Here is a 19817-nt window from a genome sequence, read left to right as displayed (position 1 = left end):
GTAACAAAATGTGTTAGACATTTTTTTTTTAATATACTAGAAGTAAATTAGCCATCTTAGATTTGGTTTTGGGTTTGGCCCTTTGGCTCCTTGGCTATGCAGAAATTTTATCTTTATATCCAACTTTTCAAACATATTGGCCTCTGCTCAACCTGTTTACCTCTTCATCCACTGGCTTCAACTTCAAACAGCATGTTTTCACTGGGCCAAGTACTTAGAGTTTGCCCCTTGCATATTTACGACCTCCTACATCAGCCATGATTTTCTGTCTTAGAGCACCTTACCCCTGCTTCTTGTCCTTGTTAATGGTATTCCACCATTCTCACCTCTGGAAGATCTTCCCTGATCTCTCACCAGCCCCAACCCTCATCCCTACCCAAGTTTCTGATGACACCAGGGCCATGTGAAATCACCCTCCTCAGGACTTTCTGAACATACATGATTATATCAACTTCAGTGTTTTTCATTCTGTCTTGCCATTGTCTGTACACATTTCTACTTGTCAAAGAAAGTATGGGCCCCTAGAAGGCAGGACTTACCTGAAGTGTTTCCAGACACACAACAGAGAATCAACAAATACTTATTGAACTGCTTGAGTAATTACAATAAGAGTCTATCCTTTTTTATAAATAAATCACAAATTATAGAATGATCATTAGGTATTAAAGACCTCCGTGCAAGCAATTGTTTGTTTGTTTGTTGTGGGTTTTCTTTGGTTTGTTTTTTAGAATGGTGGGTGGAGAAGACAGGGGGAGAGGGAGAGAGAGACACTTAAGTAGGCTCCAAGCCCAGTGTGGAGTTGGACACAGGGCTTGATCTCACAACTCTGAGATCATGACCTGAGCTGAAATCAAGAGTCAGATGCTTAACTGACTGAGCCACCCAGGTGAACCGCAAACAATTTAAAAAAGAGAATTTTGCAACTTGTAAATCTGCTTAATGTAGTCAACTAAAATATCAGACAAAATGTTACCTACAGCATGTCAATATAAAACTACCATATTTTCTCCTCCACTAAAACAGGTCAAATATTAATTTGGTAAAAAAAAAAATCTGTAACATGGGAATCTTTTATTATTCTGGTATGTAATGTGTATGTCTAAATTTCATCAACTGTGAGAATAAGTGTGAGCATATTTAAATGAGGTCACATTTCCATTAATATGGAAATTATAATGACTTTGGATCCCTGCTTCCCAGTACAGATTCTCAAAACATTTCCACATTTCCCCATGTCCGTCAGTATCCTCTGAAAACAGTTTTCTTCTTCAGCCTTGGACCCACAGGTACAGGTTGCCTAATAGCTACTTATCTTCTACCATTCCTCCTACACTCTTCCCTTCCTTCCTCACCCCTCCCATCTTACCTTTGTCCCTCCCAGACTCCCAGAACAGGCACAGGGAAACTCAATCCATACTAAGAAAATTAACATTTCTCTGAAGGGAATATGACTTGCCAAGATCCAAAACTACGAGAGGCAGCTTTATATTACCACCCAGAGCAGTTTAGCTCTTTGTAGATGCTGGTCTCAAATATCTCCATTTCAGAAGAACATCTATGCTTTATGTTTGAAAAACTGAAAATTTGGATGCTTTTCCCAGAACTCAAGGAATAGTCTGCTCCCAAAACAGTATCAAAGGGTATTAAATATTGCTTTTAAATGGTAATTTTCCCAGTTACTCTGTTTAAGGTTTTAAACATCTTTAGGGTTCAGTTTTAGCAACGGCACCCCACTTCCATGTGGGGCAGCACAAAACATTGTGTAATATGTATATTCCCGGGGGTCTGTCCTCTGTTGTATCATGAATATTCCCTCAACTTTTACCAGGAAATGTTGATGGGGGAATATGCACTAATCCCCTGGTGATTTTGTCAAAAATTCACATTGAATTAAGCATTTAATAAATCCATTTACTTCTTGCCATGGAAAAGAAATTTCATATATATGGGAAATTAAAACTTCAAGGTAATGGGAAAACTGCATTACAATAACAAATTGAAATCAAGAAGTTGTAAGACGGGTTCATTTTCAATGACCAGAACCCCGAGTGCCTTCTCTCTGGAGAAGCAGCTTCTCAGGTGGATTTTAGGATTCTCTCCAAATAAGTAGACTTCTCCTCTCTCAATCCCTGCATATGGTTGAGGATCAAAGTCAGGGCTCTGAGGAGGCTTATGATCTGAATACCACCACTTTCTGGTAATAAATAATTCCTTATGTAGATCAGAAATACAATAGAACAAAAAGGTTAGAACTGTTGAGCTCTGTAATCGGACACAAAAGAAAACCTCATTCTTCAAATTGTTGCTCACCAGTCTTTTAGATGCAGCTTGAAAGATTTTGTTTGCAAAAAGCTGTTGAGGGGTTATAAGGTCATCCTTAGCTACAAAGCTCCTTAGGGTTTTCAAAGTACTTACCCATTCCCTGAAGGTGCCCTTTCTTTCGGAGTGTTCAAAGCTTCTCTAGAAGATTCTTCAATATTTCTTTTCCTACAATCAAACTAGGCTCATTGTTTAGAAGAAATGGATTAGGTGTCTTTAAACAGCATTTTGAATGGACTATGAAGTCAAATGGCCTTAAACAGACACATATAGGCAATTTATAGTGAAAGACGAATTAAAAAATGTTAGCTATCATGAAGGGGGGAAATGTCAATGGGGTGGGGGGTATATTATGTCAGCTAAAAAGCAAACATGCCTTTTTGGGAGAGCTGGATTTCAAGGGTTTTATCCTGTATTTTCCACCTATAACTTGACGCCTGGCCATTGGCTAACACTGCCTTTTTGAAGTGTTGCTTTTTAATTCATGGTAGCTCTTATGTTCTAACAGCTACATGCACAGAGTGGAGATTTAAGACAACATCAGCACTAGTCAGGCCAAAAGACCTACCACTGTCAAATAACTTATTAGAAAATATTTATTGAACACAAACTGTGGTCAAGGCAACTATTGCCTTATGGTCCTGTTTCTTTAAATCAAAGCCTCATTCTACACTTTCCAAGGCTTGGTAAAAGAAAGACATGTCTCAGATTTGTATAATTAGAAGCAAATCGGGCCAGTTCTACCAACTGAGTTTTCACAGGATTGAATCAGACCAACAATTGGTGTGTTTATATCTACAGCTGTCGAGAGTTACAATTAATGTAGCTTCTATGACATGAGATAATTCAGAAAATCTTTTCCTTGCCTTTATTGCTCAAATTAGTGCTGTCACATACAATTTAAGGTCCTAGGTACTAGAACGTAAAAGACAAAATAAAATTGATGAAAGCAGATTTGAAGCGAATCTCTATCTGTAATTTTAGCAGTAGGAGGGGGTTAAAAGTTCTCTTACCTTTCCAAAAAGCTTGAACACAGTTTTATACTTTCCTAATTATTTTCAACTTTTACCATCTTACCTTCAGAGCAGATCATACACCACATGAATAAATTATGGACAATGCACATGTGCACTTACGTGTCCACACTCATACACACTTGTTCTCACCACTTGCTGTTGAGATGCAGGAAAGAGGACAGGGCTGGGAAGATCAGGGTCTAGTTGTAGACTTATCAAGAAATCATTTGTTCTAACTGTCCTTTTGTTCATGGAAATCTGCCATGTGAAGTCTGAATTGTGCAAAAGCAGTCAGTTATCCAGAGGTAGAACTAAGACCAGACACAGGGATCCTGACTCCCAGTTCAGTTTTGTTTTGTTTTTTAAGATTTTTATTTATTTATTTGACAGAAAGAGAGATCACAAGTAGCAGAGAGGCAGGCAGAGAGAGAGACAGAGAGAGAGAGAGAGAGAGAGAGGAGGAAGCAGGCTCCCTGCTGAGCAGAGAGCCTGATGTGGGCTTGATCCCAGGACCCTGAGATCATGACCTGAGCCGCAGAGGCTTTAACCCACTTAACCACCCAGGCACCCCTCCCAGTTCAGTTTTATTTTTCTCTGTCATTTTTCATCCAAACCCAGTTCACACTACTGGTAAAAGTTGAAGGCAAAGAAAAGCAAAAATCTAAGTTTCTCCAATTTGAGAAATTTACTCCATTTACTTCCAATGGTGCCATAAATTTCACTATTAGAAAATCAGCTCTTCATACTGGTAGAAAGTGTCACAGAGTTAGCTCAGCATTGCAGGGTAGGGCTTCAGTTTGAGAGGTCCAGTCAGAATTCCTGGCTCACATTCTGGTTCTATTGTTTATTAGCTATTCCAGTATTTCAAAACACATACATCCTCATGACCCTTTGAGAAAGAGCCAAGAAGACCTAGCTTTGCTCTCACGTGTTTGAAAATTCCCCCACATAAGCAAAATGTATGATGTCAAGACCCTTTATTGTTGTTGTTGTTGTTGTTGTTGTTATAGATGAAGAAGAAACCACAGTTTTATCCCACTTCCCTTTCCTTTCCACTAGTGATTTTTAGTCGTGACTGTGTATATAAAAATGCAGTATTCCTGTTGGTGGAACTACAGTCAATAATCTGTCCATTTTTCCTGTGTCATGTTACAAGTATGACAACTAAGCAAAAACATTAGTATGTGAATCCAGTTTTATAAGGAGATGAATTTTGCCATGTAGTCCGAAACCTAAATAATAACAATAATAATAAGTTAAGTGCCACAAAATCACATGGAGAATCTCCATCTACATAGCACAAATTTTACAGGTGAAGAAGTCCCTCTGTAGATATCTTCTTAAAGTCTTTGTTCACTTTTTTATTCAATACTGTATTAAGACATACAAGGGCATTTTGAAATATGCTTGAATTTATAACACTAGCACACTCTCTCTCTCTCTAAAATAGATAGATAGATAGATAAACTCCAATGGTCAGAACCAAGTTTGTGAGTTATGGTTTAAAAATCTTGTAAACTTCCAGGGCGCCTGGGTGGCTCAGTGAGCTAAGCCTCTGCCTTCAGCTCAGGTCATGATCTCAGGGTCCTGGGATAGAGCCCCACATCGGGCTCGCTGCTCCGCAGGAAGCCTGCTTCCTCCTCTCTCTCTGCCTGCCTCTCTGCCTATTTGTGATCTCTGTCTGTCAAATAAATAAATAAAATCTTTAAAAAAAAATCTTGTAAACGTCCTTTCTCGTGTGCAAATTCTTATGGAAAAAGACCAGGTGTATAATTGTTAAACTTGAAACAGAAAGCAACTTTCATAATCTTTTCCTCCTCTTTCCTTTGATCTTTATCACATGTGAGCGATAAAGTGAGTGATAAAGGGAGTAGTACAGGAACTTTGGGAGCAAAGACTGGTGGGCATGCCATTCTTTGTCACCCCGTGGCTTACTCCCAAGGTGGTTAAGAGGATTGTGAAGAAAGAGAAACTGTAGGAGTGGGAAATGGGATGAGGAGAAGTTTGAATTCAGATTAATTAGCTGAGGGAAAATAAAGGGCAAAATATGACGGAGAATCATCTGAGTTGAAAATCAGTTAAAAATTTCATATTGTAAATGAATATTTATATTAAAATAGATTCTGATGTTTTAAAAATAACAATGATCATCTTAAAATTATTTGTAAAGTATAAAAAAGTATAAAGAAGAAAATAAAAATCACAGAAAAGTCCCACTGAAATAAGCACTGATGATATTTTGTGGTATTTTCTTTCCATCTTTTCTATACTTTTATATACAAAATATGTGTGTGTCCTTTACTGAAATGAAGCCAGTGGCTACATACAGTTTTATGTCTTGCTTGTTCAGTACACCTGTCATGACCATTTTCCCTGTGTCATTAAACATTTCTTGAAAATGATTTTTATTTTCTATATATTTTTCTGTTCTGTGGAGTTCTAGAATTCAACACTTTTCTGCACATACAACTCATCAGTTAAAGGGAGTCTTCCATTTTGAATACTTCAGTTAGTCAGCGGCATCCAATTAACAAAATTGCTTCACTGAAATATTGGTTTTGTGTAGCAGAGCTCACAGGATCCCTATAAACCCATTCAGAGGGGGAATTGGTGGTAGAGATGCAGGTGGCTCTATCAGCTGGGGATAAAAATGACCAAACCTCCAGAATGGTGATTCAGACCTTAACGCTCTCTGAATGGTTGCATAAGCCTTATCTGCCCCACCTCAAACTTCAGAATCATTCCTCAGAGCACTCCAGATTATCCATGAACTGGTTATTTTCCTTTTCAAAATATGAAAGAATATTCCCTACACCCACATTCTAAGTTTCCTGGTTTGCTTTTCTACTTCGTTCACACAAAGCCCTCACATCCTACCGTAATCTAGATTGCTCCCTAAATCCCTGAAATAGTAATGAATTTTGCTAAAATAAAGATTTTATAAACTTTCTTGGTACCACACACACACAAAATCGGTTTCCTCTTGATAATCACAGTGTAAATGTTTGCTATATTTATGTATGTCTCTAATGTGTCTTCATTTGTGTGCATCTTAATGTTCTGCCTTTGTTGTGTAAGCAAAGACAGGGCCTACACACCATACAATGAGTAGATTAAATCCTAGCCATGCTAGGATTAAAACACTGGTCTGCACTGCCATGTGTGTGTACATGTGTGCATACAAAAAGCTCCCTTCTAATCCCTTTCTTCAAACTTTCCCCCCTTAAATACCCTCTACGGTTATATTTTACAAATGATTTTTGGCCTTAAAAGCATTATATGAAGTCTTCTCTGTTGGAACTAAGCAGGGGTTAGGCTGAAGCTAAGGATAGGCATTAACCTGGAGGCCAAGTTTGGACTAAAATAGAAATGCCCTTCTTGATCGAGTAGACATTTTAGGATACTGAATGCTCCACTCTGCAATGAGTGCTTGTCTAGTCAGTCTAACCATATGACCAAATCACTTTTGACTGTCATTGGTTGAAGTTGTTGATATATTTATTGAATCTTCTCAGTGGACATGTTATGATATGCTATATCTGGTTGCTAGCAAGAAGGGATTGGGAGATAGGCTCTAAGATACGGTCATTAGCCTTAGGAGTTAAAAAAATATAATTATATAAGATTTACCTGGGAGAACATTAAGTGTATCATTTATTAATGAAAATATCCTTAATATACAGATAGCCCCTATATATTACATATAATAATGGGTAGAAACTATGAAAGGCAGTCCTTACAAGGAGAAAAGCAGATGGACAATGAAGAGACTTATCTTCACTAACCGTCAGATAAATGCAAAACAAAAGTGTGAGATATCATATTTTTGCTTTAATTCCTTTTGTGTTGGTAAATATTAAAAATGTCTGATAATATCCAGTGTTGTCAAGAATGTGGGGAAGTAGATACTGAAATACGCAAGACACAGAAGAATGACTTTCTAAATATTTTGGAAACATAAACTGGGGGTATATTTGATTATTCAGTTTTGTAAGATTACCTGTAACTCCACAATCCTACCCTGGAACTCTACAAAGAAATAAAAACAGAAATACAAAATTACACGGGTAAATATATTTATTGTAATACTGGTTATCATGCTGGAATAAATGGCAGCAAGGGAATTTACTAAATAAATTGTGATAGAAGTATATGAAGGAATTTTACCCAGCTATTAGAAAACATGAGTTGAAATCTATAGGTGTGGTTGTATAAAAAAAGAAGTTACAGATAAAATGTATAAAAAAATAGAAAAATATCCTCATATATTTTAGTGTATATGTTTATGTGTTTTGTAGGAACACTGGAACAGGTATAGATGCGATACGATGGAGGAAGAATAGACAGTATTTGCTGTCGATCCCTAATGGAGGGCAAAAATGACTTGGTATTGACTCAACCAATGAGCAATTGCTGAAAGTTTTAATGTGCGCAAAGTCATGCTAGGCCCTGGGGAAAATGCAAATATATGAGATGCCGTTCCTGACCTCCAAATAGAATTTAAATCTAGTTAGGATGAAAACAATTACATATAAAACAACACGAACAGGACAGAAGAAGATATAATTACATGGTAGGTTATAAGGTATGGGCTGCAGGTGCAGTAGAAATTTGGAGAAGAGATTGATTCAGAGGAATGGAAGTGGGGCAGAGGTGGAAGAGAGCTTAAGGTGAACTGGGTCGTGTCTAGAGAGAGTTTACCGCTTGCATGATGTCTATTTTTCTTCTTTTTTCTCTGTTTTCTTCATTGTAGACTTTCACTTGTGTGCATCTGACCTGGTTATTTGCCATTGACTCCGCCATTGTTAATATTGGCTTAGTATTTTGAACCCGAATAACTTGGACCCATTAATTCTCAAGGATGCCCTTGAAACTTTTCCCCAGACTTTCCTTTCTGAATTAGCATTAGGTGACCTTTAGTCAACCACCCAAGCTCAGTCAGTCTCCATCTTTATTGACATGGTAAACATGACAAGTACCATAACATTTATTCTTCATGGCTCACCTCCAGCTGGAAGTCCAGGTCAGCACGGTATAGGGCTCATTTAATTCCTGCCTCCTCAGCTGCTAAAATAAGCAAGGGTGAACCATGCTGGTCAAATTTCGCCATTCCCCTTCCAGTTCATTGTGATTACACAGACCCAGCCTCAATTAAGTAATTTGCTCTGTAATGGGAGGGGGTCATTTTGTGAGTGAATTTGAATGTCTGCATAGATCAGCATTATTGTTAATCACATCTGCACTTACATATATTTATATGCACACTCACAAGTGCAAAGATGCAGTTTCAAACTTAATTAAAAATAGAAAGCAACCTAAAGTGTGCTAGTATTTCCCCTGACTTCAGCATGATCTACCACTTTGACAAAATTTCATAAATCTCCTGCAATAGAAAATTCTACCGCACAGAACCATTTTATGCAGCAATATAGGTACTTAAAATATTCAACAACTTTCATCATGTTTTGCCTCTTGGTACATGAGATTTTTATGTATTTAATAGTTACATATGTTATATATTTTAAACAGTATTTTTTACTAATAGTCCCCCACAGTACATTTTTCTGAAACTCTAACATCTGTGTTTTGTTCTTGTAGCTCATGATAATAATCTTAAATTGAGCACATCCAACCACAGAGGACGGATTAGTTGGCTATTTTTTTTTTAAAGGTGTCTGGATCCAGTGATGTAAACGTCAAAACTTATCAAGTCTTGGTGACAGAAATGCCTCCCCCCTCACTTCGTGAAGAGCAATTCCGGATCTGGCATCTGAGCGGCTCCTGCTGTTGCCAGGCCTGTAGCAGGTACACAGAAATTCAGAGGAGAGGAACCGTGGGGAATGTTCATTTGTTATTTATTTATAAACTTGCCGTGCCACATCATGTAAAATTAACACCTTTAATGGGCTCCTGCCTCAGTTGCTTGAAGGACGGGCTTTCACCAGCCAAGGCCACCCACCGGTTTCCAGGCAGTGTAGCTGTGTGTTTGCTTTGGGCTGCTAGCTTTGTAGAATCTACCTGCTGAAGTCATCCTTGTGCTAAACAGGTCACCAAAGGTCTGTCCCATTAGACAGAATGTTCAGGAAGCGAAGTCTTTGGGGGTTTTGTGGCTGAAGAGACGAGTCATTACTTTGGAGCGTAAATTCCTTTCTTTATCTGGTTAATGAAGAGATTTACTCCAACATTCATTTATTATAAATTGGGGGGGATGGCTTCTCCCATGCGCCAGCATCCAGAGGGTCCCTTTCCTATAAGAGTTCATAAATAATCAACGTTTACAATGAAAAGGTTTTGTAAGCATTATCTTTTCCTGTCACAAAAATTCCCTCATGCTTCTAAGGGAAGACCAATATAATTTGCAGGCGATGATTCTGGAACCAAAAATGGCTTTATGCATAGAGAGTAGATGTGTTTGGGGATTTTGGAGAAATGTCTCACTTTTCACACACACTACCTCACTGCTCCTGTTTCAGTGCCTAAAATTTCAGTCTAATTTTATAGTGTTATTCAAATACAAATGATGTCTGGGAAGGGGAAACACATTAAGTTGTTCAACAAACATTTGTCAGCTTACGATGTGCTGAGTATTGCATTTGGTAGATATATAGACTCCTGAAGAATTCATGATCTAGTGAAAGAGGGAAACAAGTGATAGACAATTATAAGCCAGTTGAAAGTACTGTAGTTGAGGTGGATGCTGAGTGGTAGGGAACGGTGGCGGAAGGAGGAATTAACATTGCCTGAGGAAATCAGGAGAGCATTCACAAAGGAAGTGATATTCAAGTTTGAAGAATGGATATGCACTTACTGACGTGACAGGAAAAAATAATTCCAGGTAATTTTCAAGGGAACAACATGGGCACAGGTATAATAGCGACTTGTATTTGAAAGCCTGCCAGGTACCAGTTGCCATGTGAAGTACCAGGCACTGGGTGGCATGTTTTAGACAGATCATGTAGCCCAATTCTAACACAGGAGACATATTATCACTTTTTTTTTTTTTTAATGTGACAAAACAGAGGAGGTTAAATAACTTGCCCAATTTGGGGATTCAAACAGGTCTTTCTACTCCCAAGCTCATGCCCTTGTTTTGCCCTTGCAGTGTCCATGGCTACAATTTTGCAGAGCTGTAAGGGAACACAGATTGCCGAAGAAGGCTGAGATCCAATATGCCTGTGAGGTGAGAGGGAAAGGGCTCAGGCAAGCCAAGTTGTGGCCAGATTGTGATGAGCCCTGAATGCTGTAAGAGTTCTGAACTTTACCTTATATCCAGGAGACAATGGGAAACCAGCCAAGGAAGTTTGAAGTAAGTGTGTGTGTGTGTGTGTGTGTGTGTGTGTGTGTGTGTGTTGACCTTGTGGCAGGTGAACACAGAGGAAGATAGTGGGTAGTGGGTGGGCAGAATGGGGAGGGTGACCCTTCTGTGAGATATAACTAAGCATAAGGCTTTCAGTAGCAGCAATATAAAAATGTGACCTCCTTAGTATGGAAGGGTGTTTAGATTTGGAAGGGACACAGGCTTGTGAAGTACTAGCTGTGGGGCCTCGGGCAAACCATTCGACCTCCCTTCACATAGTCTGAATGCACAGACTGCAATTAGTCTCTTCATCATAAAAAGAGGTTAATAATATCTTCCTCATCACACTGTTGTGAAGACTGAATAACGCTATCCATGTTACACTTTTGTCTCGGGCTTGTCATTGCCAATTCCTAATTGCAGATGACTATTACTCTGTGAACACCCTCCAAGGAAGTCCTTTATCAGACTGTCTCATGATATTCCTGAGCAAATGGGGTCTGGATACTCACTAATGTGTGCAGTGCAGTGGCAGGTGCCTGGAAGGTAGAGAAAAATGAGAAAAGCCTAGAGCATTTTCCCAGAATGAAAGTTGGGTCTGGATTCTGTAGAATGACGCCCAGAGTGGGATGAGAAAGAGGAAACCAAAAGTAGACTGAGGGCAAGTAGTCCTTCGCAAAGTGGCACTCGAGATGAACTTAGTGCACAGGTGAATCTTGACCTTTTAATAGTGCTATATTTATTTTAGTGGCAATAATTAAGTCCACCTTTCCCCCTTACCTTACTGGGATGGTATCAAGTGGGTCTGTTTAAAGATAAATATTAACTAAATAACAGTGCAGGTGACACGTGGAGATAGCAAAAATTGTGAATATGGCTGGAGACTGGGGGCATGTGGCACAAATGAATGGAGCCTTCTCCAGGGCAGGGCCCTCTTTGTTTCACCAAACCATGCCCTGCTGGTACTCTGGGAGCCCTTGTTGGAGTTTTATCATCAAGCCTTGTGGACTACTGGCACCTTAGAGACCATTTCTTGCCCTCTCTGCCCTGAAACAGAGGCATTTCCACTAACAATGTGAAATCTAAATTCTTACCAAGTACTTGCGGAATTTACATTGAATTCATGAAGGAGGAGCATCATGTTCTGTATAGTATTCAGCAGGGAATTAGAATAAATGATCGGGAGCACAGGGGTAGAGTCCCTGTTCTACGTGCTAATAGCCGCTTAAGCTTGAATAATTCACGTAACCACTCTGAGACTCGGGTTCCTCATCTGTAAAGTATCTGATAATAATAGCACTGAACTCACAAGGCTCTTATGACCATGAGATAGTACAAATGATGCAAAGTACTTTGCATAGGGCTTGTCAGAAATATTTAATAAATGTTTATAATTATCATATTAATAGCATGCTAGCTATGACAACTGAAAGTGGGTTTTGTAGGTTTGGTACAGGTTGTGTCTGCTTTGGGAGAATGTTCATCTATGCCTTAGCACAAATCCTGCCACATAAACATTTGATGAATGAATGGACAAATGAGGAAGCCTTGGAAGAGGGAGCTGATTTGGGGCAATTAGAAGATATTTTGTCCTATATGCTTTAGTGAGCTTGATACAAGATGGCTTGTATCTGCCTAGGCAAAAGTAAACACGTCTCCTCCTTTTAAAGGGGGGTAGTTTGTCGACATGCACATCAACCAATATCACCTTTGTTTTCTTCATTTCCAGGGATATTTTGGTTGAAACCAGGACAGAGGTGCGACTCCTCATGAGTAAAAAGCACTTGGGGCAATACAGAACTTGGCAGTTATAGCGTAGTTCACACTGTGTTAAAATCCCAGAGTCGGAGAGGTTGAATTATTTTACTCATTTAAGAAACACAATAATTCTCCCTCAATATGCTGCCTTAAGAATAACACTGCTCATAAAACTTGAAGTGATTTTTAACCGAGGTGGCTGAATGTTTTGTTCAGCTTGACTAACCCTTAGACAGGCTTCTTCCTGACTTTAGGCCCTTGACCTCCCTTTTCTTAGAGCATTTACTTTAGAAAGCTTGCAGTTGTTTATATGTGGAATCTAAAAAACAGAACAAATGAATAAACAAACAAAAAGTAGAACCAGACCTAAAAATACAGAGAACGGGGCGCCTGGGTGGCTCAGTGGGTTGGGCCACTGCCTTCGGCTCAGGTCATGATCTCAGGGTCCTGGGATCGAGTCCCGCATCGGGCTCTCTGCTCGACGGGGAGCCTGCTTCCCCCCTCTCTCTCTCTGCCTGTCTCTCTGCCTGCTTGTGATCTCTCTGTCAAATGAATAAATAAAATCTTAAAAAAAAAAATACAGAGAACAAACAGATGGTTGCCAAAGGGGATGGAATCAGGGGCGGGGCGGGGGGTGGTCAAATGGGTGAAGGGATGTGAGACACACAGGCTTCCAGTTATGGGATGAATAAATCAGGGGACCAAAAGTATCAGCATAAGAAATCTACTCAGGGGTGTTATAATAGTGCTGCATGGTGACAGGTAGTAGCTACGTTTGTGGTGAGCGTAACAACTTGTAGACTTGCGGAATCACTGCGTTGTACACCTGAAACTAATGTAACATTGTGTGTCATCTGTACTCAAAAGACGTATTACAAAAAAATTATAGTTTCAAATTCTTTCTCTGTCCCTTTGAGGTCTAAATCCTCTACAACCTAGAACAGATTCTCAAGAACTGAGGTCTATCCCTCTGAGACGTAATCACTGAAGGAGATAGCACCCCTGTGTCCTAGGCTTTGTGAAGCAGAGCCTCACTTCAATAAGGACCAATTAGCAGATACAGGTAGCCTAACCACATTGACCAGGCTCCCCACTACAAGGTCGAGGGGAGGGCAGGGAGGAGGACAGACAGACTTTTTTATTGACCACAGGGATTCTGAGTTTACTTAGAAAATGAATTTAGAGGACCAAGTTTGGAATCAGGCAGATTAGTCAGCGTGATGATTACGTGATAAAGAGATCCATCTTACCAGAATAGGGAGATCATTTTCAGACCTTGGTGCTTGATGGGGCTCATCTCGGAGCCCATCTGGATGATCACACCCAGACAGGCCATGCCTCCTGGGGGTGTTCAGCTGCCTGTTGCACACTTTTCTTTGCTCTTTGATTTCCTTTCCTGTCATGACCCCATCCCCACTCTAGAACACTTACCTCTGTCCTGCATTCTTCTCTTCCACTCAACCCTGGTGGATCTTCAGCCATTATATGGAAGGATCATGGCTCTGCATTCTGGTTGGTCATCCCTTGAGAAAGAACACCCCCAGCTTCAGCTGCCATGCTCGGTTCTCTGCTGTTGTGTTTAGAGAGCTTGCTTGCAGCTCTTGCAGTGGGTCTACTTGTGATGCTTCATGGCCCTGGGCAAGGCAAGCGAGGGGATTCTCTGTGACAGCTCCGGAGCGATGCTTGACCTGGCACCTGCAGTGGTTCACCTTGTTCTGGCACTCTCTCAGTGTGAGCTCGTGGTGTTGACTAGGTGTCTTCGATGTGATGACTGGGTGGTTAAAAGAAAGATGGATGGGTCAGCACTTCTATAAAGTCAGATTTCAATAGTGAATACCAGTTTTTTTTTAAAAAAAAGATTATATCTTAAGTTTTAAGTGGTATTTTCAATCAAATTCTACCTGCTCTCAAGGGAAAACGCACTCGAGGAATGCACACCTGTGCACATCTGTATGAGAGGTAGACACTTATCCTGGGATTAGAGCTGTTGAGGCTGAGGGACCCCGATGGGCTGTCAGTGTCCTCAGTCAAAGCCTGATGCTTCAGTGGAGAAGAGATGCAGTCGTCTACTTCTGCAGCATTACTGGTCAGCGTTCTCTCGGTCAACCTGCCTCCTTAGCTGCTAAACCCCTCTCAACGTCCTATCCCCAAGGTCCCTCCCGCAGGACCCTGTGAGGGTCTCCATCCCAGCACAGAGGACACCACAGGGTAATTGTGTATTTACTGTCCTCTCTTTTCACAGGACTCTGAACTCCCTTGAGAACAGAGGCTGTATCTTGTTCATCTCCAAATCCTCAGAAACTAGCACAATTCCTGTTTCAAGATTAGCACTCAGTGAATCTATTTTGGGACCAGTGAATGGGAAGTATTACTTTTATTTCAACAGTAGATTTGCATATATTAAGGCTTTAATAGTATCTTGAACATCTAATGATCAAATAGTCACAAATTAAAATACAATTTTATCATAAAAAATTTTAAAAAGCACAAAAGCTTTCATAAAATAGAGAAAAGAAAAAAATTCGATTCCCAGTTTTCATTCTTCTTTTAGTGTTATTTTAAACACTTTCCCAGAAGAATTTCAGGATAGTTTGTCAGATTTGTTTTTTTCTGAATTTGTTTTCCTAAAAATTCCCACTGAGACTAGAAATGCATTAAATGTAGAACAGATTTGGGAAGAACTGTCATGTTTACTCTTTTTCATTGTTGTTTTGTTGTTTTGTTTTGTTTTAGGCAGAAGAGAATAACTGATCCCTGCCTCTTATGTACAGGGCTGGGAAACAGTAATGGATAAAGACTGAGCAGTTTTCCATTGGACACATAATTGCTCATGCCAGTTATGCAAGCCTTTTTTTTTTTTTTTTCCTGTTTAAGGTGTTTGGGAGTTTTGTTCACTGAGATTATTTCAAGGTATTTTGTTTTCCATAGTTTTGAGTTCAGATTAAAAATATAATGTTGGCCAGGATGTGGAGAAAATGTAACCCTTGTGCTTTACTGGTGGGAGTGTAAAATTGGTGCAGTCACTATAGAAAACGATATGAAGTTTCCTCAAAAAATTAAAACAGGGGTGCCTGGGTGGCTCAGTGGGTTAAGCTTCTGCCTTCAGCTCAGGTCTTGGTCCCAGGGTCCTGGGATCGAATCCTGTATCAGGCTTTCTGCTTGGCAGGGGGCCTGCTTCCTTACCTTTCTCTCTCCCTGCCAGCTGCTTACTTGTGATCTCTGTCTGTCAAATAAATAAATAAAATCTTTAAAAAAAAAAAAACAAAAACTACCATATGATCTAGCAATTCCACTTCTGGGTATTTACTCAAAAGAATCAAAATCAGGCTCTTGAAGAGATACCTGCATTCCCATGTTCACTGTAGCATTATTCACAGTAGGCAAGATATGGAAACAACATAACTATCCATTGATGAATGAATGGATAAAGAAAACGTGGCATATATGTGCAGTGAACTATATTATTCAGCATTAAAAAGGAGGAATCCTGCCATATGTGACAACATGGATGAAACTTGAGGACATTATGTTAAATGAAATATGCCAATAATGGGAAAAATACTGTATGATTCCACATATAGGAGATATTTAAAATAGTCACTCTTTGAAACAGAGGGAAGAATAGTGGTTTCCAGAGACTGGAGAAGTGGGAAATGGGGAGTTGCTGTTCAATGGGTAATGGCAGTTTCATTTATACAAGATGAGTAACTTCTAGAGATCTACTGTACAACATTGTGGCTATGGTTAATAATACTTTTTAAATACGATTTTATTTATTTATTTGAGAGAGAGCATGCACAAGAGTGCAGGGGTGCAGGAGGAGCAGACGGAGAGGGGGAAGCAGACTCCCAGCTGAGCAGGGAGCCCAACATGGGGCTTGATCCCAGGACCCTGAGATCCTAACCCGAGCTGAAGGCAGATGCTTAACCAACTGAGTCACCCAGGTGCCCCTGGTTAACAATACTTTACTGTACACTTAAAAATTCAAGCACTTGATACTCCTAGACTTTTGGGCCTGGGTAGTCGGGTTTTGTGCACGATCCCACCGAAACAGTGACGGCGCCGCTAGGGTGAAGCTCCTAAGATTTTTGATGAAATTGAGTCACAAAACTGTAGCCATCGAATTAAAGAAGGGAACACAGGTCCATGGAACAATCACAGGGGTAGATGTCAGCATGAATACCCATCTTAAAGCTGTGAAAATGACTTTGAAGAGTAGAGAACCAGTACAGCTGGAAACACTGAGTATTCGAGGAATAACATTTGATATTTTATCCTACCAGGTCCAGCTTACCTCTGGATACACTCCCTGTGGATGTTGAACCAAAGGTGAAATCTAAGAAAAGGGAAGCTGTTGCAGGAAGAGGCCGAGGCCGAGGAAGAGGAAGAGGATGTGGTCGGGGTAGAGGAAGAGGGGGTTCTAGGCGATAATGTCTCTCAAGATTACTATTTCAAAGTGATACATGATTGGGGATATTTTTTGTACAGGTTTTGTTTGTTTATGTCAGTTTTTAATAAACATAAATGTAGGACAGAAAAAAAAAATTCAAGCAGTTATTCTTACCACAACCAGCCAACAAACCAACCAACCAAACAAATAAACAAAGAGAAAGCCAAGATGAGGAGAGTTCCTAGAATGTACTTAATACTCATCTTATCCTGAATCCTAACATACGAGTCTATGATACAGCAAAATTTTTTTAAGTTCAGTTTTCTTTTTTTTTTTTTAAGATTTTATTTATTTGACAGACAGAGATCACAAGTAGACAGAGAGAGAGAGAGAGGGAAGCAGGCTCCCTGCTGAGCAGAGAGCCCGATGTGGGACTCGATCCCAGGATCCTGAGATCATGACCTGAGCCGAAGGCAGCGGCCCAACCCACTGAGCCACCCAGGCACTCCTTAAGTTCAGTTTTCTTATCTGGAAGACATATAATAAGTATCAAGCAAACAAAAAGAATAGCAAGTCTAAATACTAAACAAAACAAAAACCCATGGCCTCAAGTTTCAGCACTCTGTCCCCAGTAATCCGGTGTTGAAGAACAGTCTTTGCTTCTCCACCTCCTCCCCAACCCCCAGTCTACTTGTGGAAGTGTCAGCACTCCAGAGGAGAGTGGGAAACCTGTGTGAATTAATACCTTGTTGGGGTCTTGTTCCTTCTTCACTACTCCATTTAGTAGAAGTTGGAGACCAATATTAGTTTGTAAGACTCTTTTACCCCGCTTCTGGTTTATTGTCCTAGAGGGCAAAAGAGGGGTCTCCAAATGGGAGGGTCTCAGGCAGAAGGGAATAACTGATCCCCACCTTTTATTTACAGGGCTGGGAAACAGTAGTGGATAAAGACTGAGCAGAAAACTGGTATCCCAACTTTAGTAGTCGACTTGTGTCTTGTTCCTCTAAAGCTTTCCACAGTATATGGATCTGATTTTTTTTTTTAAAAGAATCAATTTGTTCCACTAAAAAGATTCAATTTCTCTGGCAAGTGCAGGCATTATTATCAAATCTCGTGTTCTTCAAAGATCATTAGAGGTAACTAAGATGTACTTCTCTGATTAAACTGCTGAGCTTCACCTAAATTGCCAATCTGCAGAAACATGAGCAAATAAATAGTTGTAGTTTTAAGTCACTTGGACTTTGTTGTTGTTTGTTATGCAGCTATAGCTAACTGATACACACTCCTCATTTTCAGTAACCTTCCATAGTCATGAAAAGGAGATAATATTTATTTATTTATTAATATTTTATTTATTTATTTGACAGACACAGATCACAAGTAGGCAGAGAGGCAGGGAGAGAGAGAGAGGAGGAAGCAGGCTCCTTGCTGAGCAGAGAGCCCAATGCAGGGCTCGATCCCAGGACCCTGGGATCATGACCTGAGCTGAAGGCAAAAGCTTTAATCTGCTGAGCCACCCAGGCACCCCCTAGAAGATAATATTTAAAAAATAATAGTCATTTAATATATTTTGGGGGCATATGTATCTAAATGAATGAATGAATGAATGAATGCAAGAAATAGTATAATAATTTTTTTCTTAGTCAAATTTCAGGTTTAAAAACATTGACTTTGGTGCCTTTAATGTTGGTTTTCTCCCCACTGCTCTATTACTTGGTGTACATCTTTCTAACAGCAGCAGTTGCACTGAATTGTAGTTATGTATGTGTGTGTTTCATTAGATTACATGCAATTTGAGGGCCAGAGTTGTTTACTAGTCAATCCCTGTATCTTCAGTGCTCTTATACCCAATGTATTTAAAAAGTGATTCTTTTGGATTTTACAACGAATATGAAGTTTTGACCTCTGGAAACTGGAGGGCAGCCTTATTGGTATCAGTGGTTTTAACCCATGACTGAAAATTAAAATAATTTGAAAAGCTTCAAAACTATCAGAGTCCAGCCTCACTTCAAGCTAATTCACAATGCCCGAGGGGTAGGAGTAGCCGATACTAATGTGCAGCCAGTGTTGAAAACCTCTGAGTTCAAATGTCCTTAAAGTTTATTAGTATTCTAGCACTGGGAAATGACCTTCTCGTGTAAAAAGAGGAACCTGTTAAGAACTAATTTGGAATCACTAAATATTCCAATTTTCAAAGTTAAAACATCGGTGATAATTGAAGTGCTATATTATGAGTGCATGAATTGTGTAAATAAATAGGATAATTCATATCAAAATCTTGTTGTTTTAATTTTTCCTTTTTTTTTTTTTTTACCAAAGCTCTAATATATTTATTATAGGTTTTTAAAAACATTTTTAACAAACACTGATTTCATCTTTCCATTTTATTTTCAGCCAAGAGTCTTCAAAATATTTTAGTGTTTACGCCTTGGTTTTGATTTTGAACATTTTGAAATGGCTCATTTAAAAAAGTTTTTGTTCAACAATAGCTCATCTAGAACAAGTCACTCAAGATTACCTCCCACATGAATATTTATGCCTTAAGGTCTCAATTTGACAACATTAAGCTCTGTATTCTTATTTCTTAAACAACCAAAATGTATTTATAGATTGATTTTAATGCACTTTTTTCCCCATTTGAATACACTATGATTAAAAGTTCACAGCATTGGTTACATTATATAATTTGAGAAATAACCAACAATGTCCCTAGTGATTAAATATTCAAGTTTGCAATTATTTTGTAACTTTTTTGTTCTGCTCTTCGCTCACTCTAAAAATTATCATAAAATTTTGAAAGATGTCCTCAGTGTAGAATATGTCCATAAAATATTAAATATTCAATTTTCCTCTATCATGGCTTGAAAAATTCATAATTACATGATGATCCACATAATAACTCATTCTGAAAAGTCATATATGGCACTCCCTCTGTGACTGAGTTAATAATTTACTGCTGTGTGGGATTTTCACTCTGCACTGTTAGTCTTGGGAACATTTATTAAGCAAATGTTCATTTGCAAAGATCAGGATGTGA

The 19817-nt window shown here is 39.3% G+C and overlaps 1 protein-coding gene across 1 annotated transcript; it reads left to right on the top strand.

Moving 5' to 3' along the window:
* The first annotated feature begins 14018 nt into the window (after positions 1-14018).
* LOC122907474 (small nuclear ribonucleoprotein Sm D1-like) lies at positions 14019-16924 on the top strand. The gene is made up of 3 exons (XM_044250307.1): positions 14019-14154; positions 16396-16549; positions 16674-16924. The coding sequence occupies exons 1-3, from the start codon at positions 14019-14021 to the stop codon at positions 16819-16821; spliced, it is 438 nt and encodes a 145-aa protein (XP_044106242.1). The 3' UTR covers positions 16822-16924.
* Positions 16925-19817: the final 2893 nt, after the last annotated feature.

Source organism: Neovison vison, chromosome 5, assembly GCF_020171115.1.
Source record: "Neovison vison isolate M4711 chromosome 5, ASM_NN_V1, whole genome shotgun sequence".
Lineage (NCBI taxonomy): Eukaryota > Metazoa > Chordata > Mammalia > Carnivora > Mustelidae > Neogale > Neogale vison.
Note: the sequence above shows the minus strand (reverse complement) of the source record. Positions and strands in the feature narration are given on the sequence as shown.